The sequence below is a fragment of the Oncorhynchus gorbuscha genome, linkage group LG03, assembly GCF_021184085.1.
Source record: "Oncorhynchus gorbuscha isolate QuinsamMale2020 ecotype Even-year linkage group LG03, OgorEven_v1.0, whole genome shotgun sequence".
Taxonomy (NCBI): Eukaryota; Metazoa; Chordata; class Actinopteri; order Salmoniformes; family Salmonidae; genus Oncorhynchus; species Oncorhynchus gorbuscha.
This window is the reverse complement of record NC_060175.1, coordinates 98,197,526-98,225,436: the sequence shown is the minus strand read 5'-3', so window position 1 is coordinate 98,225,436 and position 27,911 is coordinate 98,197,526. Positions and strand designations below refer to the sequence as shown.

The window sequence follows — 27,911 nt, the reverse complement described above, 5'->3', positions numbered from 1 at the left end:
AAAACTATTTAGGAAACAGGGATATTGATCAAGAATTGACAAGAAGCTTCATCTTAACATCTAGCGATTTACAGTTGAAGTCGGAAGTTTACATACACCTTAGCCAAATACATTTAAACTCAGTTTTTCACAATTCCTGACATTTAATCCGAGTAAAAATTCCCTGTCTTAGGTCAGATCACCACTTTATTTTAAGAATGTGAAATGTGATAATAATAGAGAGAATGATTTTATTTCAGCATTTATTTATTTCATCACTGTAACGGTTTTCTTGTGTCGAAGGAGAGGCGGACCAAAACGCAGCGTGGTTATATTGATACATCTTTAATAAAGATAATACCGAACAATACAAAAACAATAAACATAAAGTGAAAACCTAAACAGCCTTATCTGGTGCAAACAAACACTGAGACAGGAACAATCACCCACAAATCCCAACACAAAACAGGCTACCTAAATATGGCTCCCAATCAGAGACAATGACTAACACCTGCCTCTGATTGAGAACCATATCAGGCCCAAACACAGAAACAGACAAACAAGACATCCAACATAGAATGCCCACTCAGATCACACCCTGACCAAACAAAACATAGAACACACAAAACAAACTATGGTCAGGGTGTGACAATCACATTCCCAGTGGGTCAGAAGTTTACGTACATTCAATTAGTATTTTGTAGCATTGCCTTTAATTTGTTTAACTTGGGTCAAACGTTTCGGGTAGCTTTCCACAAGCTTCCCACAATAAGTTGGGTGAATGTTGGTCCATTCCTCCTGACAGAGCTGGTGTGACTGAGTCAGGTTTGTAGGCCTCCTGACAGAGCTGGTGTGACTGAGTCAGGTTTGTAGGCCTCCTTGCTCACACACCCTTTTTCAGTTCTGTCTGCACATTGTCTATGGGATTGAGGTCAGGTCTTTGTAATGGCCACTCCAATACCTTGACTTTGTTTTCTTAAGCCATTTTGCCACAACTTTGGAAGTATGCTTGGGGTCATTGTCCATTTGGAAGACCCATTTGCAACCAAGCTTTAACTTCCTGACTGATGTCTTGAGATGTTGCTTCAATATATCCACATCATTATTCTGCCTCATGATGCCATCTATTTTGTGAAGCACCCCCCCCCAACATGATGCTGCCACCCCCATGCTTCATGTTGGGATAGTCATGGGGAAGCCTCCCCATTTTTCCTCCAAACATAACGATGGTCATTATGGCCAAACAGTTCTCTTTTTGTCTCATCAGACCAGAGGAAATTTCTCCAAAAGTGCAATATTTGTCCCCATGTGTTGTTGCAAACCGTAGTCTGTTTTTTTTTATTGCAGATTTGGAGCAGTGGCTTCTTCCTTGAAGAGCGGCCTTTCAGGTTATGTCAATATAGGACTCGTTTTACTGTGGATATAGACACGTTTGTACCTGTTTCCTCCAGCATCTTCACAAGGTCCTTTGCTGTTGTTCTGGGATTGATTTGCACTTTTCACACCAAAGCACGTTCATCTCTAGGAGACAGAATGTGTCTCCTTCCTGAGCGGTATGACGGCTGTGTGATCCCATGGTGTTTATATTTGCGTACTATTGTTTGTACAGATGAACGTGGTACCTTCAGGCAGTTGGAAATTGCTCCCAAGGATGAATCAGGCTTGTGGAGGTCTACAATTTATTTTTTCTGAGGTCTTGGCTGATTTCTTTTGACTTTCCCATGATGTCAAGCAAAGAGCCACTGAGTTTGAAGTTAGGCTTTGAAATACATCCACCTCCAATTGACTCAAATGATGTCAATTAGCCTATTAGAAGTTTCTAAAACTTCTGACCCACTGGAATTGTGATACATTGAATTATAAGTTAAGTAATCTGTCTGTAAACAATTGTTGGAAAAATGACTTGTGTCATGCACAAAGTAGATGTCTTAACCGACTTGCCAAAACTATAGTTTGTTAACAAGAAATTTGTGGAGTGGTTGGAAAATGAGTTTTAATGACTCCAACCTATGTACATTTCCGACTTCAACTGTAGCTAGCAAATTAGCAAACCAAAAGCATAGTTGAAGCACTGACCTGGATATAATTGATTTGACACATCTTAGATTTCTTATAGTTATAGTTATAAGCAGTGGCGTAGCACATTCTCTGGGGAGCAGCACTGAGCAGGGACACGTTGTCCCGCCCTGACCATAGTTTGCTTTGTATGTTTATATGGTTTGTTTGGTCAGGGTGTGACCTGAGTGGGCATTCTATGTTGTATGTCTAGTTTGTCTGTTTCTGTGTTTGGCTTAGTTGCTTGTGTCAGCACATTTCTCACCACGCTGCGCTTTGGTCCACTTCTTACGATGATCGTGACACACTTACTGTATGTTATGGACATGGGCTGCACTTCGTTCCATTAAGATGTTCCCTCCCATCTACCTATACGGCAATCGACCTTGGCAGAATGTATCTGATTGGTGTTAGTAGTTGATGTTATTCTTCAATAACAGAGACCTCAAAACAAATCACTTCGAGAAAAATGTATTTATTCAAAGAGAACTAATCATAGTTTTTATGCTGGAAAGTAGATGGTCAATGTTTATTCTCCCCTGTCCTCAGTGTTTTCTCCACTGAACAAAGAGACAGGATGTCATTTATACCCAAGCCTAGCCTGTAGTTGACCAATTAGAATTTCTTGCAGTAAAATTGGGCCAATGGCCAAATACCAAGTATTCCGTTTCAGGATCAATGTATAGACAATTTGGACCAATGAGAACTTCTCACATGTAACTATGAGTCCAAGACTGGAACCCCTATACAGATTCTAAACAGATGTTGAACTGAAAAACAACTATTTCCATTGATTGTCAATTGCCTCTTGACCTTTAGTCCTCTTCGTTGTGTATTTATATTTTTATTTATTTATTATTATTTATTATTAATAATTATTAATAATAATAATATATATGCCATTTAGCAGACGCTTTTATCCAAAGCAACTTACAGTCATGTGTGCATACATTCTACGTATGGGTGGTCCCAGGAATCGAACCCACTACCCTGGCGTTACAAGCATCATACTCTACCAACTGAGCTACAGAAGGACCGCTGGTAAACAGCTGGTAATAGTCAGTAGGTAGAAGTGACTAAACCAGCGGACAACACATGTTACAGGGATGCCATTATGACTTATTTTATATGCTTGGTCAGGTTGTTTTTACTGTTTGTAGAAACACGTTTCGTCAACGTTTTTTTAGAAACTTGAAAAATACGTCTTTATCGGGTTGTAATCGGACCAGCTAACAACCAGTAAATAACATCTTTCCCATGATGTCTTGGTCTCGTCTAAACATAATCGTAACAGAGACCAGTTGGCTATAAATCTAGTTCTACTGCTTTTCCTGAGAGAGGTATTATTACGTTGTTGTTTTTTTAAACAATTGTTACAGAGTCTTAAACATGACCTCATGAGATGCTGTTGACTAACACATTCTATTGAGAACTGATAAAAGCATGTCACAGAAAAGGAGGCACGGCTGTGAACAAGGCATTTCCTGTCGTTTGTGTTGAATATACAGGATAGACTGACTAGAAACAAATAATGTGCTGAAACACTGAATCCTGTCCAGGTCACTGTGTATGAGCAACTATTTGAACAGTGACGTTATTTTTTTGGGGGGGGGGGCCTCTGTACTCCAGCGCTTAGTATTTGAAATGATATAATTATTATGAGGTGAACAGTTTAGGAATTCTAGCACTTTTTATACATCGTATAAAGATGAGTTCCCACGGGTGATACTGAGTGTCTAACCAATCAAGATGGGTCCCACGGGTGATACTGCGTGTCTAACCAACCAAGATGGGTTCCCCAAGATGGGTTCCCACAGGTGATACTAATATAATATAATATATGCAATTTAGCAGAAGCTTTTATCCAAAGCGACTTACAGTCATGTGTGCATACATTCTACGTATGGGTGGTCCCGGGGATTGAACCCACTACCCTGGCATTACAAGCGCCATGCTCTACCAACTGAGCTGCAGAAGGACCATACTGACCGATCAAGATGGGTTCCCACAGGTGATACTGACCGACCAAGATGGGTTCCCACAGGTGATACTGACCGACCAAGATGGGTTCCCACAGGCGATACTGACCGACCAAGATGGGTTCCCACAGGCGATACTGACCGACCAAGATGGGTTCCCACAGGCGATACTGACCGACCAAGATGGGTTCCCACAGGCGATACTGACCGACCAAGATGGGTTCCCACAGGTGATACTGACTGACCAAGATGGGTTTATTCACATTTACTCTTCTACGCTGTTTAAATGGATATGATTGGAGGCTTACCTGGTCCCAGTCTATGTTGCGGAAAAACGTGTGCGACTTGATGTCAGCGAAGCCCGTTTGGACCTGGCAACCCAGACGCTCTTTGGGGTCCTGTTAGATGGAGAGAAATTAGTAGAATCAAGAGTTTGTGTGCTCAATGAAATATAAACTGGTTTTAACAGCAGCAATTGTCAAAGTGGTTTACAGATACCCAGCCTAAAACCCCAAAGAGCAAGCAGTGCACAGGCAGAAAGAAGCACTGTGTTGGCGTATCGCACCAGTTACAGCAATTTACAACAATGTGATCTTGGTATAATGTAGAGATGTAACATTTATTGAAATGAAACACTAAATTCAGTATGTATTTCCCTCAAACAAACCCTTACACTACTCCTCTACCCGTGTCATATGCCACTTGTAAAAACCGTTTCATAAGATTGGTGGAGGCCTGGCCGACATGGAGTTCCTTAAACCAGTTATTTCCTGTTAAATCCATAAATGGAAGTGTACAAGCGTACACTTCGGAAGAAAGGAGATATTATTGGGACGTATTCTCTGTGGGGGTCAAGTAAATCCTTGATTGACCTCAAATTCTCCGAAGCCACCTACAGTGGCTAGAAACATTTAATGAACCCTTTGAAATTACCTGGAGTTCTGCATAAATTTGACATAAAATGTGATCTGATCTTCATCTAAGCCACAACAAGAGACAAATACAGTGTGCTTAAACTAGTAACACACAAATTATTGTATTCTTCTTGTCTATATTGAATACATTATTTAAACATTCACAGTGTAGGTTGGAGAAGGTATGTGAACCTCTAGGCTACTTCTCCAAAAGCTAATTGTAGTCAGGAGTCAGCTAACCTGGAGTCTAATCAATGAGATGAGATTGAAGATGTTGGTTAGAGCTGCCCTGCCCCATAAAAAAACACTCACAAATTTTGAGTTGCTATTCACAAGAAGTATTGCCTGAAGTTAACCATGCCTCGAACTAAAGAGATCTCAGGAGACCTAAGATTAAGAATTGATGCATTGCATGAAGCTGGAAAGGGTTACAAAAGTATCTCTAAAAGCCTTGATGTTCATCAGTCCACGGAAAGACAAATTGTCTATGAATGGAGAAATTTCAGCACAGTTGCTATTCTCCCTAGGAGTGGCCATCCTGCAAAAATGACTGCAAGAGTACAGCGCAGAATGCTCAATGAGGTTAAGACTTACAGAAATCTCTGGAAGATGCTAACATCGCTGTTGATGAGTCTACAATACTTAAAACACTAAACAAGAATGGGGTTCATGGGAGGACACCATGGAAGAAGCCTCTGCTGTCCAAAAAAAACATTGCTGCATGTCTGAAGTTTGCAAAAGAGCACCTGGATGTTCCACAGCACTTCTGGCAAAATATTCTGTGGACAGATGAAACTAAAGTTGTGTTGTTTGTAAGGAACACACAACACACTGTGTGGAAAAAAAGGCACAGCACACCCACATCAAAACCTCATCCCAACTGTAAAGTATGGTGGAGGGCCTGGACAGCTTGCTATCATCGACAGAAAAATAAACTCCCAAGTTTATCAAGACATTTTGCAGGAGAATGTAAGGCTATCAGTCTGTAAATTGAAGCTCAACAGAAGGCCCAGTCAGTCCTGACCTCAACCCGATTGAGATGCTGTGGCATGACCTCAAGAGAGCGGTTCACACCAGACATCCCAAGAATATTGCTGAGCTGAAACAGTTTTGTAAAGAGGAATGGTCCACAATTCCTCCTGACCATTGTGCAGGTCATTGTGCAGGTCTGATCTGCAACTACAGAAAATGTTTGGTTGAGGTTATTGCTGCCAAAGGAGGGTCAACCAGTTATTAAATCCAAGGGTTCACATACTTTTCCCACCCTGCACAGTGAATGTTTACACGGTGTGTTCAACAAAGACATGAACAATTATAGTTGTTTGTGTATTATTAGTTTAAGCAGACTGTGTTTGTCTGTTGTTGTGACCTAGATGAAGATCAGATAAAATATTATGACCAATTTATGCAGAAATCCAGGTAATTTTAAAGGGTTCACATACTTTTTCTTCCCACTGTATTAGTTTCTTCCCCCTGTCTATTTAATCAGCCCCTCTACATACTGTATGTAATTTGGACAAACCACCACCCACCTGCTGACTCCCAACAGTGGGGATGTGGTATTTTCATCAGTACAATAATTGTAATACTAACTAGCAAAGGTTAAATGTGAAGATCCCCAAGACCATTCACTCCCCCACTATAGTTTCTTATCATAGCCATGTATATCAGGGATGATGCACTCAAACACGTAGAAACACGCACGCACACATACACACACACATACACACACACACACGCACGCACGCACGCACGTACTCACACACGCGGTGCCTTCAAGAAAGTATTCACACCCCTTGCCTTTCCAACACTTCATCGTGTTACAAAGTGGGATTAAAATGGTTTTAATTTGATTTTGTTTGTCAACGATCTACACAAAATGACATGGGGTATTGTGTGTAGATTAGACACAATATCTAAATGTAATCTTAAATTCAAGCTGTAACACAGCAAAATGTGGAAGAAATCAAGGGGTGAGAATACTTTCTTGAAGGCCCTATATATACACACGTAAAAACATCCATACACGCACACACACACACACACACACACACACACACACACACACACACACACACACACACACACACACACACACACACACACACACACACACACACACACACACACACACACACACACACACACACACACACACACACACACTCTGTCTCTCAGCCAAATGGATGTGGCCTTCACAGAGTGTCTGTCCTGATGGAGTCTTGAACACGGTCCTTCGCATGCTGTTTTCACCGAGGGGGAGGGACACGCTTTATTGGACACACTTGGTGAACACTACGGTGTTCTTCTCTCACCTTGTTTAAAAAGCCCTTCAGCACGCTGGCAGCCTTTACCGACAGGGACCTTGGGATGCGAATAGTTTTTTCCAGAATAACTGTGTGGAAAAGACAGAGAGAGAGACACAGAGACAGAGACAGAGACAGAGACAGAGAGAGAGAGAGACACAGACAGAGAGAGACAGAGAGAGACAGAGACAGAGAGAGACACAGAGACAGAGACAGAGAGAGACAGAGAGAGACAGAGACAGAGAGAGACACAGAGACAGAGACAGAGAGAGAGAGAGAGACAGACAGAGAGAGACAGAGAGAGACAGAGAGAGACAGAGAGAGACAGAGGAAGACAGAGAAAGACAGAGAAAGACAGAGAGAGACAGAGACAGAGAGAGAGAGAGAGAGAGAGAGAGAGAGAGAGAGAGAGAGAGAGAGAGAGAGAGAGAGAGAGAGAGAGAGAGAGAGAGAGAGAATGTATGAGACAGAGAGAGGGAGGACAATCCTGCGGAGGGAGTGAGGCAAACAATTGGTGATTCACCATCTGGCCTGCCCGTGGGTGCCCAAGGGAGCCTGTGTCTGCTGCGTACAAGCGAGGGGGTGGAAAGGGGGAGGAGGAGGGTGCCCTGCTCTGTGACTGCTTCCTTGAGACTCGCGGCACACAGGCTCAACACACCACTGAAGGACAACAAGTTCTGTTTTCCACAGTGGAAAACAATTTAGTGGTATTGTGTAGCAGCTGACCTCGTTGGTTAGTTGGAGCCACTGACACTCTGGGTACATCCCTATAATCTCTCCTTCCTCCTGAGCTGTACACATGTTCATTCCTCCCCACATATAACAACTATTTAATGGGATCGGTGTAGGCCTGGCCTACATGGAGTTCCCTAAACCCATAAAGGGAAGTGTTACACTGCAGGAGAAAGGAGAGATTTGTTTAGATGCATTCTCTGTGGGGTCAATTAAATCCTTGATTGACCTAAACATTTAAAAAAACTCACAGTCATAACAAACATTACGTGTCTAGGTGGAGACAAGGCAGACGCAAAGCAGTTGAACATCCCTGGCTCTCTGATGAACAGATTACAGATGGAATAGTAGAGATGTTTATCCTCCTCTTCAGCTCTCTCTGATCTGTTTGTGTGCGCTGAGTCCTAATGAAATGATAACTGGATCAGTCTCTGACTGTGTACCAAATGGCACCCTAGTCCATATCTAGTGCACTTCCTTCTGGTGCCCGGGGAGCTGTTGTGTGGGGTTACCTGCCTTGCTCAAGGGCACATTGGCAGATTTCTGGGGTCCCTATCTGGGGCTGGTGAGAGATTTGGCCTGGGGCCTGGGGCCTGGGGCCTGGGGCCTGTGGCCTGTAGCCTGGGGCCTGGGGCCTGTGGCCTGTAGCCTGGGGCCTGTAGCCTGGGGCCTGGGGCCTGGGGCCTGGGGCCTGGGTTAGGATCACTGATGTTGTTTAGTGGTCACCAGAAGGAAGGGTTGGGGAGCGGTAGAGTATGGTAGAGTGTAGCATATTATGGATGGAAAGGCAGACAGACAGACAGACAGAGCTTGGCCAAATTCTATCCCCCACCAGGTTGACACCAAATGTTCCATGACACTAACACTCTCACTGGCTTAGAACCTAACTGCAAGAACCTGATTGTTCTGGAACTTTGGATATCACCATGCCAACCCTAAACTCTGTGTGTCAGTCTATGGTTCTGGGGGTTGGCATGTGTGCCTGGGTTGGCGAGGGTGAGGTTGGCACTGGTCAGGGTGGTGACATAAGGCTGGTCACCCCCTACGGATAGAGGGGCCTGTTTCCGCTAGCGAGGTGGTATCCAGGAGCATGCTGCTTGCCCTGTGGGGGCGTGAGGAAGACCAAAGGGTTGGCAGATGCCCGTGGGTTTCAGTGCCCATGCCCAAGCTGCTGGGGGGGGGGGGGGGGGTATGGAGGAATGTTCGCTCCAGCGAGGTATAGGGTGGATTGTAGTACAGTATAACACATACAAATAAAATAACCGGCATCCCCATTGAATCAATTATATTTCAACGACGTAACACGTCTGGTAGCCTTCCAATGTGTCACACAAGAAGCAGTTGGCTCCCCTGTGGTATGGCTCTAGCTGTCCGAATGTCTCATACTTCTTTCTTGTGTGCAAATATTTATCGTTTTGAACACAAAATACATAATAAATAAATAAGAACTGTATTGAGAGACGCGTGGTGTGTTTGTGTGCTTTCTGAGGGGGTTTGGAGCACCAAAATACACATTTCCAGATATACATAGTAAGACATTTAAAGACATGTGAAGTACTGCTATCCTGAATAATCATGCCCTTTGAGTGGAGGAGTGAGTAGCCAATGTGATCAGAGCATGTGTTGTTTTTTGATGCAAAATGGCCACCATACATCACCACCATACATATTGCCTAGTAGTAGTAGTGGTGGATGTCACACTTAACAATGTGAAGCACTGTGTGACACTAGGTAAGATGCGCTGTCATGAATCCACTCCAAACTGTAGTAGAGGCTCTCTCACCTTGGAAGAGGTACTCCTCTGTATTCATGTCAGGATTGTCGGTGATGATGTCGAAAGGGGACCTCCCGGCCATCATCTCAAACATAAGCACACCTAACGCCCACCAGTCAACACTGAACCCTGGAGAGAGACGACAGGCAACCGTCAGTCATCTCAAACATAAGCATGCCTAACGCCCACCAGTCAACACTGAACCCTGGAGAGAGACGACAGGCAACCGTCAGTCATCTCAAACATAAGCATGCCTAACGCCCACCAGTCAACACTGAACCCTGGAGAGAGACCACAGACAACCGTCAGTCATCTCAAACATAAGCATGCCTAACGCCCACCAGTCAACACTGAACCCTGGAGAGAGACGACAGACAACCGTCAGTCATCTCAAACATAAGCATGCCTAACGCCCACCAGTCAACACTGAACCCTGGAGAGAGACCACAGACAACCGTCAGTCATCTCAAACATAAGCATGCCTAACGCCCACCAGTCAACACTGAACCCTGGAGAGAGACGACAGGCAACCGTCAGTCATCTCAAACATAAGCATGCCTAACGCCCACCAGTCAACACTGAACCCTGGAGAGAGACCACAGACAACCGTCAGTCATCTCAAACATAAGCATGCCTAACGCCCACCAGTCAACACTGAACCCTGGAGAGAGACCACAGACAACCGTCAGTCATCTCAAACATAAGCATGCCTAACGCCCACCAGTCAACACTGAACCCTGGAGAGAGACCACAGACAACCGTCAGTCATCTCAAACATAAGCATGCCTAACGCCCACCAGTCAACACTGAACCCTGGAGAGAGACCACAGACAACCGTCAGTCATCTCAAACATAAGCATGCCTAACGCCCACCAGTCAACACTGAAACCCTGGAGAGAGACCACAGACAACCGTCAGTCATCTCAAACATAAGCATGCCTAACGCCCACCAGTCAACACTGAACCCTGGAGAGAGACGACAGGCAACCGTCAGTCATCTCAAACATAAGCATGCCTAACGCCCACCAGTCAACACTGAACCCTGGAGAGAGACCACAGACAACCGTCAGTCATCTCAAACATAAGCATGCCTAACGCCCACCAGTCAACACTGAACCCTGGAGAGAGACCACAGACAACCGTCAGTCATCTCAAACATAAGCATGCCTAACGCCCACCAGTCAACACTGAACCCTGGAGAGAGACCACAGACAACCGTCAGTCATCTCAAACATAAGCATGCCTAACGCCCACCAGTCAACACTGAACCCTGGAGAGAGACCACAGACAACCGTCAGTCATCTCAAACATAAGCATGCCTAACGCCCACCAGTCAACACTGAACCCTGGAGAGAGACCACAGACAACCGTCAGTCATCTCAAACATAAGCATGCCTAACGCCCACCAGTCAACACTGAACCCTGGAGAGAGACCACAGACAACCGTCAGTCATCTCAAACATAAGCATGCCTAACGCCCACCAGTCAACACTGAACCCTGGAGAGAGACGACAGGCAACCGTCAGTCATCTTGGTTAGATTCAGTTACAGTATGGTAACGACAGAAATGGTTTGAGAGAGATCTGTTCATTTCTTTCACGTTTTTTATTTTTATTGTTTTGAGTTTAACAGTCTAAAAGGCAAATTCCCAGAGCTCATGTTCTCCCCATTCCCTCCATGTATGTGTTGTTGACAATAGGGACTCACCATAGTCTTCCCCTCTGAGGATCTCAGGGCCGATGTAGTTGGGGGTTCCACAGAATGTACTGGTGGTGTCTCCAGGTCTGATACCCTCCTGATAGAGGAGAGAGATGGAGGAGGAGGAGGAGAGAGGAGAGAGAGAGAGTTAAAGATGTAGAGATACAGGGAGGATAACAGAGGAAGATGGTAGGAGAGAGATGGAGGAGGAGGAGGAGAGAGGAGAGAGAGAGTTAAAGATGGAGAGATACAGGGAGGATAACAGAGGAAGACAGTAGGAGAGAGATGGAGGAGGAGAGAGGAGAGAGGAGAGAGAGTTAAAGATGGAGAGATACAGGGAGGATAACAGAGGAAGACAGTAGGAGAGAGATGGAGGAGGAGGAGAGAGGAGAGTGAGAGTTAAAGATGGAGAGATACAGGGAGGATAACAGAGGAAGATGGTAGGAAAGAGATGGAGGAGGAGAGAGGAGAGAGGAGAGAGAGAGTTAAAGATGGAGAGATACAGGGAGGATATCAGAGGAAGACAGTAGGAGAGAGATGGAGGAGGAGAGAGGAGAGAGGAGAGAGAGTTAAAGATGGAGAGATACAGGGAGGATAACAGAGGAAGACGGTAGGAGAGAGATGGAGGAGGAGGAGAGAGGAGAGAGAGAGTTAAAGATGGAGAGATACAGGGAGGATAACAGAGGAAGATGGTAGGAAAGAGATGGAGGAGGAGAGAGGAGAGAGAGAGTTAAAGATGGAGAGATACAGGGAGGATATCAGAGGAAGACAGTAGGAGAGAGATGGAGGAGGAGAGAGGAGAGAGGAGAGAGAGTTAAAGATGGAGAGATACAGGGAGGATAACAGAGGAAGACGGTAGGAGAGAGATGGAGGAGGAGGAGAGAGGAGAGTGAGAGTTAAAGATGGAGAGATACAGGGAGGATAACAGAGGAAGATGGTAGGAAAGAGATGGAGGAGGAGAGAGGAGAGAGGAGAGAGAGAGTTAGAGATGGAGAGATACAGGGAGGATAACAGAGGAAGATGGTAGGAGAGAGATGGAGAGAGAGAGTTAGAGATGGAGAGATACAGGGAGGATAACAGAGGAAGACGGTAGGAGAGAGATGGAGGAGGAGGAGGAGGAGAGAGGAGAGAGAGTTAAAGATGGAGAGATACAGGGAGGATAACAGAGGAAGATGGTAGGAGAGAGATGGAGGAGGAGAGAGGAGAGAGGAGAGAGAGAGTTAAAGATGGAGAGATACAAGGAGGATAATAGAGGAAGACGGTAGGAGAGAGATGGAGGAGGAGAGAGGAGAGAGGAGAGAGAGAGTTAAAGATGGAGAGATACAAGGAGGATAATAGAGGAAGACGGTAGGAGAGAGATGGAGGAGGAGAGAGGAGAGAGAGAGTTAAAGATGGAGAGATACAGGGAGGATAACAGAGGAAGATGGTAGAAGAGAGACGGAGGAGGAGAGAGGAGAGAGAGAGTTAAAGATGGAGAGATACAGGGAGGATAACAGAGAAAGATGATAGGAGAGAGATGGAGGAGGAGGAGGAGAGAGAGAGTTAAAGATGGTGAGATACAGGGAGGATAACAGAGAAAGATGGTAGGAGAGAGATGGAGGAGAGAGGAGAGAGAGAGTTAAAGATGGTGAGATACAGGGAGGATAACAGAGAAAGATGATAGGAGAGAGATGGAGGAGAGAGGAGAGAGGAGAGAGAGTTAAAGATGAAAAGATACAGGGAGGATAACAGAGAAAGACTGTAGGAGAGAGAAAATAAGAAAAAGTGTGCGACTTCGATACCTAGTGTATTGATCCACTTCTACATAGTGAATGAGAAGTCCTTCAGCAGTAACAGTTCAGCAGTGCTATAACAGTACATTGTGCAGTAGTTCTGAGTGTCTCACCTTGCACATCCCGTAGTCTGTGAGCTTGATGTGTCCCTCGTGATCCAAGAGGACGTTGTCCAGTTTCAAATCTCGGTAGATGATTCCCTTTTCGTGCAGGAAATTCAGAGCGATACAAATTTCAGCAGCATAGAATCTGAAAAAAAAAGGATTCATTCAGACATGCTTTTCCTTCTTCAGAGAGTTCCCACAAACGCACCAGTTGGTGCTGACCTTCAACCACGTAGAAACCATCCTGAAGCCAACATATACGGTAGAATGTATATTTTTATACAGGAAGTCGTTTCTAATGAATAGGTGATTATTTATTTTTTATTCTCTGTCTAACATTTGGCGAGACGTGGTGGGCTACATGATGTTGATTTCTCTGGTGCACTAGAACCTTATTTTTCCCCATGGGGGGCTCTCTCCCTCTGTGCTCTCTCTCTCCCTCCCTCTCCCTCTGTGCTCTCTCTCTCTCTCTCCCTCCCTCTACCTCTGTGCTCTCTCTCTCCCTCTCCCTCTGTGCTCTCTCTCTCCCTCCCTCTCCCTCTGTGCTCTCTCTCTCTCCCTCCCTCTCCCTCTGTGCTCTCTCTCCCTCTCTCTCCCTCTGTGCTCTCTCTCACTCTCTCTCCGTCTTTGCTCTCTCTCTCTCCCTCCCTCTCCCTCTGTGCTCTCTCTCTCTCCCTCTCCCTCCCTCCCTCTCCCTCTGTGCTCTCTCTCCCTCCCTCTCCCTCTGTGCTCTCTCTCTCCCTCCCTCTCCCTCTTTGCTCTCTCTCTCTCTCTCTCCCTCTCCCTCTGTGCTCTCTCTCTCTCTCCCTCTCCCTCTGTGCTCTCTCTCTCCCTCCCTCTCCCTCTGTGCTCTCTCTCTCTCCCTCTCCCTCTGTGCTCTCTCTCTCCCTCCCTCTACCTCTGTGCTCTCTCTCTCTCTCCCTCTCCCTCTGTGCTCTCTCTCTCCCTCCCTCTCCCTCTGTGCTCTCTCTCACTCTCTCTCCGTCTTTGCTCTCTCTCTCTCTCTCTCTCTCTCTCTCTCTCTCTCTCTCTCTCTCTCTCTCTCAATTCAATTACATTCAAAGGGCTTTAATAGCATAGGAAACATATGTTTACATTGCCAAAGCAAATGAAGACATTAAACAGAAGGGAAATAAACAAGGGAAACATTCATAAACATAACACTCACAAAGGTTCAAAGAATATAGACATTTGAAATGCTATATTATTGGCTATGTTGTAACAATGTGTAAGTAGTTGAAGTATGAAAGGGAAAATAAATAAACATACAAATATAGCTGGTATTTACAGTGTCAATTGTGCTCCACTAGTTGCCCTTTTCTCATGGGAACGGGCCCCGTGCTGCCGTGACTTCCCACTGTTTTATTTCGCCTAACACATATGGGAGTTTATCAATGTTTCATTTGTTTTCAAATTCTTTGTGGAACTGTGTAATTTGAGGGAAATATGTGTCTCTAATATGGTCATACATCGGGCAGGAGGTTAGGACGTGCAGCTCAGTTTCCACCTCATTTTGTGGGCAGTGTGTACATAGCCTGTCTTCTCTTGAGATGCAGGTCGGCCTATAGCGGTCTCTCTCAATAGCAAGGCTAGGCTCACTGAGTCTGTACATAGTGGGACGCCCTGAACTTGTCTGAACCGTCTCAGTGCTTATCCTTCCAATAGGGCGCTTCCCCTTTAATGCCCAATTAAATAGACAGCTGCACAAAAGTGGGGTTGTGATGGAGACACGAATGAGGATGTGTTCAACCCTCAGTTCCGAACCTTCTCAGTTCCGAACCTTCTCAGTTCCGAACCTTCTCAGTTCCGAACCTTCTCAGTTCCGAACCTTCTCAGTTCCGAACCTTCTCAGTTCCGAACCTTCTCAGTTCCGAACCTTCTCAGTTCCGTTTGTTTTGTTCCATTTAAAAGTGTGCTTTGTAGCCTAATAGCAAGTTTGCAGGATCCCATGCACTCTTTGCTTCCGTTGGCCTACACCTCTCCGTTGTTCAGGATTCCATGCACTCTTTGCTTCCGTTGGCCTACACCTCTCCGTTGTTCAGGATCCCATGCACTCTTTGCTTCCGTTGGCCTACACCTCTCCGTTGTTCAGGATCCCATGCACTCTTTGCTTCCGTTGGCCTACACCTCTCCGTTGTTCAGGATCCCATGCACTCTTTGCTTCCGTTGGCCTACACCTCTCCGTTGTTCAGGATCCCATGCACTCTTTGCTTCCGTTGGCCTACACCTCTCCGTTGTTCAGGATCCCATGCACTCTTTGCTTCCGTTGGCCTACACCTCTCCGTTGTTCAGGATCCCATGCACTCTTTGCTTCCGTTGGCCTACACCTCTCCGTTGTTCAGGATCCCATGCACTCTTTGCTTCCGTTGGCCTACACCTCTCCGTTGTTCAGGATCCCATGCACTCTTTGCTTCCGTTGGCCTACACCTCTCCGTTGTTCAGGATCCCATGCACTCTTTGCTTCCGTTGGCCTACACCTCTCCGTTGTTCAGGATCCCATGCACTCTTTGCTTCCGTTGGCCTACACCTCTCCGTTGTTCAGGATCCCATGCACTCTTTGCTTCCGTTGGCCTACACCTCTCCGTTGTTCAGGATCCCATGCACTCTTTGCTTCCGTTGGCCTACACCTCTCCGTTGTTCAGGATCCCATGCACTCTTTGCTTCCGTTGGCCTACACCTCTCCGTTGTTCATCGTGGATTGTCTGACTGACCGACTGACTACAACCTTTTTGTATACGGTATTTCATTTGTTTTGGTGTGATGATAGACCGTGATGATTTATGTGGTCAGTTGTACTTGAAGACTTACTGAGATTTGATACTCTTCTTGGTTGCGTGGTAAAAGAGTTGATATTTTGATTGAGACTGGGTTTACGCTACACTTGAATGAACGGACAAACATTGCGTGACCAAGGTCACCTGAGTTCCCTGAACTCCTTTACCAGGCTGGACTCTTTTAGGCCCGTGGTACAGGACATTTCTGGATGAACCAGAGCTCATTATTTCTTATATTGTTATGTGTGTGTGATCATTTATGTTGGTAATAGGCAAAAGAACACAGTAGTTTTGAAGTTATTTCCAATATTTTAAGGGTTTATAAAAAGTGTATGTCCATCCTGACTTTTACATGAGTCCTTTGTATTGGTGTAGACTTGACGGACCAGATGGGACTCATTTCCTCCCAAACCAAAACTAGAACTCAATATTTTCTCTGGTAGGTACCACCTACCTGGTACCACCTACCTGGTACCACCTACCTGGCACCCCTACAAACAATAACCTCAAGTCAAAACCGTTACAACAGTCAAGGATTTTCTTAATTTAGGGTTAGTCACAGTGGTGAGGTATTCTGACACTGTGTACACTCTGTTTAGGGCCAAATAGCATTCTAGTTCACTCTGTTTAGGGCCAAATAGCATTCCAATGTGCTCTGTTTTTTGGTTGATTATTTCCAGTGTGTCAATGAGTTATCTTTTTGCTTCTCATAATTTGGATGGGTCTAAATGTGTTTCTGTTCTGGGGCTCTGTGGTGCACTTCATCCTGTCAGCTCCACAACCACCAACCTCACCACCCTCACCGTCCCCCTCAGGGGAACCAACCCAGGGACCTCTCAGAGCACGCCTCATGAATATGTACCATCATTATCGGTAATAACCATGGCGCTGTGCATGGACGGGGCCGGGGCCCACTGCATACAGATGGAGTACCAGTGGGGGCCCTTGCCTCTCTAAATCATCCTGCCTTTGATCCAAGTATATCACCAGCGCACTCAGAGAAACTACGTAGACAGGCACAATGAATTATGAGTGCTAATTATGTTTTGCCGATGTAATGATGATTTTTTTTTTTCAAAAAAGCACGTCAGGAGAATTTGGGTTCGACTTGCCCTTCCACGGAAACGCTAACAGACTGTCAAACAGGAAGCTTTCTCCGGAAGAAAAATAAGAACAGCACAGGAGAGAGCTATAGTAAAGTCAATCAAAGTGGTTTTGCACCAGCCACCTCAAAATAGTAACAATCTACCAATCAGAAGGCTGTTTCTGTTCCAGGCCAGTTTGTCACTCTCCTTGAACAGCACTCTCTGTACGAAGCAAACAAGCCCAATTATGAGGGCTGCCTGCCTGCGTGTCATAGGGGAGTAGGGGAGAGACAGCGAGGGAGAGAGAGGACGGGAGAGACAGCGAGGGAGAGAGAGGACGGGAGAGACAGTGAGGGAGAGACAGTGAGGGAGGATGGGAGAGACAGTGAGGGAGAGAGAGGACGGGAGAGACAACGATGGAGAGAGAGACGATGGGAGAGACAGCGATGGAGAGAGAGAGGACGGGAGAGACAGTCAGGGGGAGAGAGAGAACGGGAGAGACAGCAAGGGAGAGAGAGGACGGGAGAGACAGTGAGGGAGAGAGAGGACGGGAGAGACAATGAGGGAGGACGGGAGAGACAGTGAGGGAGAGAGAGGACGGGAGAGACAACGATGGAGAGAGAGAGGATGGAAGAGACAGCGAGGGAGAAAGAGGACGGGAGAGACAGCAAGGGAGAGAGAGGACGGGAGAGACAGCGAGGGAGAAAGAGGACGGGAGAGACAGCGAGGGAGAGAGAGGATGGGAGAGACAGCGTTGGAGAGAGAGAGGACGGGCGAGACAGTCAGGGGGAGAGAGAGAACGGGAGAGACAGCGTTGGAGAGAGAGGACGGGAGAGACAGCGAGGGAGAGAGAGGATGAGAGAGACAACGAGGGAGAGAGAGGACGGGAGAGACAGTCAGGGGGAGAGAGAGAATGGGAGAGACAGCAAGGGAGAGAGAGGACGGGAGAGACAGCGAGGGAGAAAGAGACGGGAGAGACAGCGATGGAGAGAGAGAGGACGGGAGAGACAGTCAGGGGGAGAGAGAGAACGGGAGAGACAGCAAGGGAGAGAGAGGACGGGAGAGACAGTGAGGGAGAGAGAGGACGGGAGAGACAATGAGGGAGGACGGGAGAGACAGTGAGGGAGAGAGAGGACGGGAGAGACAACGATGGAGAGAGAGAGGATGGGAGAGACAGCGAGGGAGAAAAGGACGGGAGAGACAGCAAGGGAGAGAGAGGACGGGAGAGGCAGTGAGGGAGAGAGAGGACGGGAGAGACAGCGAGGGAGAGAGGACGGGAGAGACAGCGTTGGAGAGAGAGAGGACGGGAGAGACAGTCAGGGGGAGAGAGAGAACGGGAGGGACAGCCAGGGGGAGAGAGGACGGGAGAGACAGCGAGGGAGAAAGAGGACGGGAGAGACAGCAAGGGAGAGAGAGGACGGGAGAGGCAGCGAGGGAGAGAGAGGACGGGAGAGACAGCGAGGGAGAGAGAGGACGGGAGAGACAGCGTTGGAGAGAGAGGACGGGAGAGACAGCGAGGGAGAGAGAGGATGAGAGAGACAGCGAGGGAGAGAGAGGACGGGAGAGACAGCGAGGGAGAAAGAGGACAGGAGAGACAGCAAGGGAGAGAGAGGACGGGAGAGGCAGTGAGGGAGAGAGAGGACGGGAGAGACAGCGAGGGAGAGAGAGGACGGGAGAGACAGCGTTGGAGAGAGAGGACGGGAGAGACAGCGAGGGAGAGAGAGGATGAGAGAGACAGCGAGGGAGAGAGAGGACGGGAGAGACAGCGAGGGAAAGAGAGGACGGGAGAGACAGTGAGGGAGAGACAGTGAGGGAGAGAGAGGACGGGAGAGACAGTGAGGGAGGGCGAGAGAGACAATGAGGGAGGACGGGAGAGACAGCGAGGGAGGACGGGTGAGACAGCGAGGGAGATAGAGGACGGGAGAGACAGCGAGGGAGAGAGAGGACGGGAGAGACAGTGAGGGAGAGAGAGGACGGGAGAGACAGCGTTGGAGAGAGAGGACGGGAGAGACAGCGAGGGAGAGAGAGAGGACGGGAGAGACAGCGATGGAGAGAGAGAGGATGGGAGAGACAGTGAGGGAGAGAGAGAGAACGGGAGAGACAGCGAGGGAGAGAGAGGACGGGAGTAACAGCGAGGGAGAGGGGATGGGAGAGACAGTGTTGGAGAGAGAGGATGGGAGAGACAGCGAGGGAGAGAGAAGACGGGATAGACAGCGAGGGAGAGAGAGGATGGGAGAGACAGCGAGGGAGAGAGAGGATGGGAGAGACAGCGAGGGAGAGAGAGGACGGGAGAGACAGCGAGGGAGAGAGAGGACGGGAGAGACAGTGAGGGAGAGAGAGGACGGGAGAGACAGTGATGGAGAGAGAGGACGGGAGAGAGAGGATGGGAGAGACAGCGAGGAGAGAGAGAGACGGGAGAGACAGCGATGGAGAGAGAGGACGGGAGAGACAGTGAGGGACAGAGAGGACGGGAGAAACAGTGAGGGAGAGAGAGGACGGGAGAGACAGGACGGGAGAGACCGTGAGGGAGGACGAGAGAGACAGTGAGGGAGGACGGGAGAGACAGCGAGGGAGGACAGGAGAGACATCGAGGGAGAGAGAGAGCGGGAGAGACAACGAGGGAGGACGGGAGAGACAGCGAGGGAGAGAGAGGACGGGAGAGACAACGATGGAGAGAGAGAGGACGGGAGAGACAGTGAGGAAGAGAGAGGACGGGAGAGACAGTCAGGGGGAGAGAGAGAATGGGAGAGACAGCAAGGGAGAGAGAGGACGGGAGAGACAGCGAGGGAGAAAGAGACGGGAGAGACAGCGATGGAGAGAGAGAGGACGGGAGAGACAGTCAGGGGGAGAGAGAGAACGGGAGAGACAGCAAGGGAGCGAGAGGACGGGAGAGACAGTGAGGGAGAGAGAGGACGGGAGAGACAATGAGGGAGGACGGGAGAGACAGTGAGGGAGAGAGAGGACGGGAGAGACAACGATGGAGAGAGAGAGGATGGGAGAGACAGCGAGGGAGAAAAGGACGGGAGAGACAGCAAGGGAGAGAGAGGACGGGAGAGGCAGTGAGGGAGAGAGAGAGGACGGGAGAGACAGCGAGGGAGAGAGGACGGGAGAGACAGCGTTGGAGAGAGAGAGACGGGAGAGACAGTCAGGGGGAGAGAGAGAACGGGAGGGACAGCCAGGGGGAGAGAGGACGGGAGAGACAGCGAGGGAGAAAGAGGACGGGAGAGACAGCAAGGGGAGAGAGAGGACGGGAGAGGCAGCGAGGAGAGAGAGGACGGGAGAGACAGCGAGGGAGAGAGAGGACGGGAGAGACAGCGTTGGAGATAGAGGACGGGAGAGACAGCGAGGGAGAGAGAGGATGAGAGAGACAGCGAGGGAGAGAGAGGACGGGAGAGACAGCGAGGGAGAAAGAGGACGGGAGAGACAGCAAGGAGAGAGAGGACGGGAGAGGCAGTGAGGGAGAGAGAGGACGGGAGAGACAGCGAGGGAGAGAGAGGACGGGAGAGACAGCGTTGGAGAGAGAGGACGGGAGAGACAGCGAGGAGAGAGAGGATGAGAGAGACAGCGAGGAGAGAGAGGACGGGAGAGACAGCGAGGGAAAGAGAGGACGGGAGAGACAGTGAGGGAGAGACAGTGAGGGAGAGAGAGGACGGGAGAGACAGTGAGGGAGGGCGAGAGAGACAATGAGGGAGGACGGGAGAGACAGCGAGGGAGGACGGGTGAGACAGCGAGGAGATAGAGGACGGGAGAGACAGCGAGGGAGAGAGAGGACGGGAGAGACAGTGAGGGAGAGAGAGGACGGGAGAGACAGCGTTGGAGAGAGAGGACGGGAGAGACAGCGAGGGAGAGAGAGAGGACGGGAGAGACAGCGATGGAGAGAGAGAGGATGGGAGAGACAGTGAGGGAGAGAGAGAGAACGGGAGAGACAGCGAGGGAGAGAGAGGACGGGAGTAACAGCGAGGGAGAGGGGATGGGAGAGACAGTGTTGGAGAGAGAGGATGGGAGAGACAGCGAGGGAGAGAGAAGACGGGATAGACAGCGAGGGAGAGAGAGGACGGGAGAGACAGCGAGGGAGAGAGAGGATGGGAGAGACAGCGAGGGAGAGAGAGGACGGGAGAGACAGCGAGGGAGAGAGAGGACGGGAGAGACAGTGAGGGAGAGAGAGGACGGGAGAGACAGTGATGGAGAGAGAGGACGGGAGAGAGAGGATGGGAGAGACAGCGAGGGAGAGAGAGGACGGGAGAGACAGCGATGGAGAGAGAGGACGGGAGAGACAGTGAGGGACAGAGAGGACGGGAGAAACAGTGAGGGAGAGAGAGGACGGGAGAGACAGGACGGGAGAGACCGTGAGGGAGGACGAGAGAGACAGAGAGGGAGGACGGGAGAGACAGCGAGGGAGGACAGGAGAGACATCGAGGGAGAGAGAGAGCGGGAGAGACAACGAGGGAGGACGGGAGAGACAGCGAGGGAGAGAGAGGACGGGAGAGACAACGATGGAGAGAGAGAGGACGGGAGAGACAGTGAGGAAGAGAGAGGACGGGAGAGACAGTGAGAGAGAGAGAGGACGGGAGAGACAGTGAGGGAGAGAGAGAGAAGGGGAGAGACAGCAAGGGAGAGAGAGGACGGGAGAGACAGCGAGCGAGAGAGAGGACGGGAGAGGCAGTGAGGGAGAGAGAGGACGGGAGAGACAGCGAGGGAAAGTGAGGACGGGGGAGACAGCGTTGCAGAGAGAGGACGGGAGAGACAGCGAGGGAGAGAGAGGACGGGAGAGAGAGGACGGGAGAGAGAGGACGGGAGAGACAGCGAGGGAGAGAGAGAGAAGGGGAGAGAGCACAGCAAGGGAGAGAGAGGACGGGAGAGACAGCGAGCGAGAGAGAGGACGGGAGAGGCAGTGAGGAGAGAGAGGACGGGAGAGACAGCGAGGGAAAGAGAGGACGGGGGAGACAGCGTTGGAGAGAGAGGACGGGAGAGACAGCGAGGGAGAGAGGACGGGGAGAGAGAGGACGGGAGAGAGGACAGGAGAGAGAGGACGGGAGAGACAGCGAGGGAGAGACAGCGAGGGAGAGAGAGGACGGGAGAGACAGGACGGGAGAGACCGTGAGGGAGGACGAGAGAGACAGTGAGGGAGGACGGGAGAGACAGCGAGGGAGGACAGGAGAGACATCGAGGGAGAGAGAGAGCGGGAGAGACAACGAGGGAGGACGGGAGAGACAGCGAGGGAGAGAGAGGACGGGAGAGACAACGATGGAGAGAGAGAGGACGGGAGAGACAGTGAGGAAGAGAGAGGACGGGAGAGACAGTGAGAGAGAGAGAGGACGGGAGACAGTGAGACAGTGAGGGAGAGAGAGAGAAGGGGAGAGACAGCAAGGGAGAGAGAGGACGGGAGAGACAGCGAGCGAGAGAGAGGACGGGAGAGGCAGTGAGGGGAGAGAGGACGGGAGAGACAGCGAGGGAAAGTGAGGACGGGGAGACAGCGTTGCAGAGAGAGGACGGGAGAGACAGCGAGGGAGAGAGAGGACGGGAGAGAGAGGACGGGAGAGAGAGGACAGGAGAGAGAGGACGGGAGAGACAGCGAGGGAGAGAGAGAGAAGGGGAGAGACAGCAAGGGAGAGAGAGGACGGGAGAGACAGCGAGCGAGAGAGAGGACGGGGAGAGGCAGTGAGGGAGAGAGAGGACGGGAGAGACAGCGAGGGAAAGAGAGGACGGGGGAGACAGCGTTGGAGAGAGAGGACGGGAGAGACAGCGAGGGAGAGAGAGGACGGGAGAGAGAGGACGGGAGAGAGAGGACAGGAGAGAGAGGACGGGAGAGACAGCGAGGGAGAGACAGCGAGGGGAGAGAGAGGACGGGAGAGACAGCGTTGGAGAGAGAGAGAGGACGGGAGAGACAGCGAGGGAGAGAGAAGACGGGAGAGAGAAGACGGGAGAGAGAGGACGGGAGAGAGAGGACGGGAGAGAGAGGACGGGGGAGAGAGAGGACGGGAGAGAGAGGAAGGGAGAGACAGCGAGGGAGAGAGAGGACGGGAGAGACAGCGAGGGAGATAGAGGATGGGAGAGACAGTTAGGGAGAGAGAGGACGGGAGAGACAGCGAGGGAGAGAGAGGATGGGAGAGACAGTGAGGGAGAGAGAGGACGGGAGAGTCAGCGTTGGCAAGAGAGAGGCAGGAGAGAGATGATGGGAGAGACAGCGAGGGAGAGAGAGGATGGGAGAGACAGTGAGGGAGAGAGAGGACGGGAGAGTCAGCGTTGGCAAGAGAGAGGCAGGAGAGAGATGATGGGAGAGACAGCGAGGGAGAGAGAGGACGGGAGAGAGAGGACGGGAGAGAGAGGACAGGAGAGAGAGGACGGGAGAGACAGCGAGGGAGAGAGAGAGAAGGGGAGAGACAGCAAGGGAGAGAGAGGACGGGAGAGACAGCGAGCGAGAGAGAGGACGGGAGAGGCAGTGAGGGAGAGAGAGGACGGGAGAGACAGCGAGGGAAAGAGAGGACGGGGGAGACAGCGTTGGAGAGATAGGACGGGAGAGACAGCGAGGGAGAGAGAGGACGGGAGAGAGAGGACGGGAGAGAGAGGACAGGAGAGAGAGGACGGGAGAGACAGCGAGGGAGAGACAGCGAGGGAGAGAGAGGACGGGAGAGACAGCATTGGAGAGAGAGAGAGGACGGGAGAGACAGCGAGGGAGAGAGAAGACGGGAGAGAGAGGACGGGAGAGAGAGGACGGGAGAGACAGTGATGGAGAGAGAGGACGGGAGAGAGAGGACGGGAGAGAGAGGACGGGGGAGAGAGAGGACGGGAGAGAGAGGACGGGAGAGAGAGGATGGGAGAGACAGCGAGGGAGAGAGAGGACGGGAGAGACAGCGAGGGAGATAGAGGATGGGAGAGACCGTTAGGGAGAGAGAGGACGGGAGAGACAGCGAGGGAGAGAGAGGATGGGAGAGACAGTGAGGGAGAGAGAGGACGGGAGAGTCAGCGTTGGCAAGAGAGAGGCAGGAGAGAGATGATGGGAGAGACAGCGAGGGAGAGAGAGGACGAGAGAGAGAGGACGGTGGCTAAGGACAGAGATTGGGACTTTAATATATGGTGATACCTCCAACTTCATCCACTTCACCGATGTGCCTTTCATGTTGGGATTCTAATAGGGGCTCGTCCTCCTCAAAACAAATGGATACGTTTGTAGGGGAAACGGCAGAGAGCCATGTTTAAGGGTTGATTGACGGGTTCTATCCGTATGCTGTTGAAGTACCGGAGGTACTGGAGTAGAATGTCTGTTTGTTTACCTCGCGTGTTCTTCTGGTAGTTTCCGTTGCCGTTGCATATGAATCATCAGATCCCCTCCGTTGACGTACTCGATCACGAGAAATAACCTACAATCAGAAGAACAGGGAAGGAGTAGATATTGGGAAACAGTCTTGGGAGAGTATCTGACGGTTGAATGTATCCTAAGTGGTCCTTGTACCAAGATTGCCATTTTCCCCAGCAATAGTCAAGTATTGTCATTGTACAAGGGGAGGCTACACGGATGCCAATTCAATTATAATTTATCTTAGCTTAAGTTCTTTGTAACAATCAATGTCTTCGTGAAATTTGTGATTTTTATTTTACACAAAAGTCATTTTTGCTCTGAAAACCCCCCCAGTAAAAAAAGCCTGGGTGAAAATGACCTTCCCCAATGCCTCTTAACATTCTGTTTGGTTTTACAGGTCATGGTTAATGGTCTGACTGTAAACACTCTCATGGACTACCAGTAATTGACTACAACTGTACATTTCTTAAGTTACAATGAGAAGTCTGTTATTGAATGCATCACTATTCCCAGAAGACACAGCTCTGTAGTTTCTTACTTCACACTGAAAATTAACAGAGGTCTAATGGTGAATGGTTAAGTTGCCTAGTTTCAGAACCAGTGGGACAGCTACAGAGAAACGGTACCTTTTATTTAACCACAGCATGTCATTCAGAACCAGTGGGACAGCTACAGAAACCACATCACACATCATGTCATTCAGAACCAGTGGGACAGCTACAGAGAAACGGTACCTTTTATTTAACCACAGCATGTCATTCAGAACCAGTGGGACAGCTACAGAAACCACATCACACATCATGTCATTCAGAACCAGTGGGACAGCTACAGAGAAACAGTACCTTTTATTTAACCACAGCATGTCATTCAGAACCAGTGGGACAGCTACAGAAACCACATCACACATCATGTCATTCAGAACCAGTGGGACAGCTACAGAGAAACGGTACCTTTTATTTAACCACAGCATGTCATTCAGAACCAGTGGGACAGCTACAGAAACCACATCACACATCATGTCATTCAGAACCAGTGGGACAGCTACAGAGAAACAGTACCTTTTATTTAACCACAGCATGTCATTCAGAACCAGTGGGACAGCTACAGAGAAACGGTACCTTTTATTTAACCACATCATGTCATTCAGAACCAGTGGGCCAGCTACAGAAACCACATCACACATCATGTCATTCAGAACCAGTGGGACAGCTACAGAAACCACATCACACATCATGTCATTCAGAACCAGTGGGACAGCTACAGAAACCACATCACACATCATGTCATTCAGAACCAGTGGGACAGCTACAGAGAAACGGTACCTTTTATTTAACCACAGCATGTCATTCAGAACCAGTGGGACAGCTACAGAAACCACATCACACATCATGTCATTCAGAACCAGTGGGACAGCTACAGAGAAACAGTACCTTTTATTTAACCACAGCATGTCATTCAGAACCAGTGGGACAGCTACAGAGAAACGGTACCTTTTATTTAACCACATCATGTCATTCAGAACCAGTGGGCCAGCTACAGAAACCACATCACACATCATGTCATTCAGAACCAGTGGGACAGCTACAGAAACCACATCACACATCATGTCATTCAGAACCAGTGGGACAGCTACAGAGAAACGGTACCTTTTATTTAACCACATCATGTCATTCAGAACCAGTGGGACAGCTACAGAAACCACATCACACATCATGACATTCAGAACCAGTGGGACAGCTACAGAGAAACGGTACCTTTTATTTAACCACAGCATGTCATTCAGAACCAGTGGGACAGCTACAGAAACCACATCACACATCATGACATTCAGAACCAGTGGGACAGCTACAGAGAAACGGTACCTTTTATTTAACCACAGCATGTCATTCAGAACCAGTGGGACAGGTACAGAGAAACGGTACCTTTTATTTAACCACATCATGTCATTCAGAACCAGTGGGACAGCTACAGAGAAACGGTACCTTTTATTTAACCACAGCATGTCATTCAGAACCAGTGGGACAGCTACAGAAACCACATCACACATCATGTCATTCAGAACCAGTGGGACAGCTACAGAGAAACGGTACCTTTTATTTAACCACAGCATGTCATTCAGAACCAGTGGGACAGCTACAGAGAAACGGTACCTTTTATTTAACCACATCATGTCATTCAGAACCAGTGGGACAGCTACAGAGAAACGGTACCTTTTATTTAACCACATCATGTCATTCAGAACCAGTGGGACAGCTACAGAAACCACATCACACATCATGTCATTCAGAACCAGTGGGACAGCTACAGAGAAACGGTACCTTTTATTTAACCACAGAACCAGTGGTGTAAAGTACTTAAGTAAAAAATACTTTAAAGTACTACTTAAGTTGTTTTGGGGGGAAATCTGTACTTTCCTTTACTATTTATATTTTTGCCATCTTTTACTTTTACTTCACTACATTCCTAAAGAAAATAAGTTACTTTTTACTCCATACATTTTCCCTGACACCAAAAAGTACTGGTTACATTTTCGAATGCTTCGCAGGAGAGGAAAATTGTCCAATTCCAGCACTTATCAAGAGAACATCCTTAAATCATCCCTACCTGCCTCTGACCTGGAGGATTCACTAAACACACATGCTTGGTTTGTAAATGATGTCTGAGTGTTGGAGTGTGCACCTGACTATCTGTTCATAAACATGTAAATTGTGCTCTCTGGTTTGCTTAATAGAAGGAAGTTGAAATTATTTATATTTCTTTATACTTAAGTACATTTTAGCAATTCCATTAACTTTTGATACTTATGTATATTTAAAACCAAATACTTTGAGACTTTTACTCACGTAGTATTTTACTGAGTGACTTTCACTTTTACCTTAATAGAAAACGACTCAAGTATCTTTACTTTTACTACAGTATGACTATTTAGTACTTTTTCCACCTCTGTTTAGAACACATTCTCAATGTAAAAAGCAACATGTTGGAATCTATAGAGTCTCTTTTTTCGTCCCAATTGTGTCAGGATTTGGCCAGGGTTGTTCCGGTTTTTGGTCACTAGATGCCCCCATTGTGCCTTTTGACCTTTTGTTTTCCCTTGATCCCCATTATTATTTGCACCTGTGCCTCGTTTACCCTGATTGTATTTAAACCCTTTGTTTTCCTCAGTCCTTTGCTCTGTGTTTGTATGTTAGCACCCAGCCCTAGTACTCTGTGAACTCTTGTTGATCCCGGTGGACTCGCTTGTGGAATTCTGTTTTTTGTTCTTGTTTGTTTGTTTTTGAGTATTTTTTTGAGGCTATTTGTGCTATACCTTCCACCTTGTGGATTTACCTTTTTGTCTTGGAGGATTACCTTTGTTCTGTGGAATTCCTTTTGAGGTTGTGGAGTTACATGTTTTCCTGAAGAACTTCACTTTTTACTTAATTAAATACACCGTCTCAAG

The 27,911-nt window shown here is 48.6% G+C and overlaps 1 protein-coding gene across 3 annotated transcripts in view; it reads right to left on the bottom strand.

The window, feature by feature from the left end:
* LOC124032350 (protein kinase C zeta type-like) overlaps nt 1-27,911 on the bottom strand; it is a 174,357-nt gene that overhangs the window by 32,618 nt on the left and 113,828 nt on the right. For all 3 annotated transcript variants that reach the window (XM_046344687.1, XM_046344686.1, XM_046344688.1), the window contains 6 exons: nt 24,444-24,530; nt 13,323-13,458; nt 11,447-11,534; nt 9,749-9,868; nt 7,243-7,322; nt 4,322-4,411 (listed from right to left, as the gene is read on the bottom strand). In XM_046344687.1, coding sequence (XP_046200643.1) covers nt 4,322-4,411; nt 7,243-7,322; nt 9,749-9,868; nt 11,447-11,534; nt 13,323-13,458; nt 24,444-24,530 — 601 coding nt within the window. The remainder of the gene's footprint in view (nt 1-4,321; nt 4,412-7,242; nt 7,323-9,748; nt 9,869-11,446; nt 11,535-13,322; nt 13,459-24,443; nt 24,531-27,911) is intronic.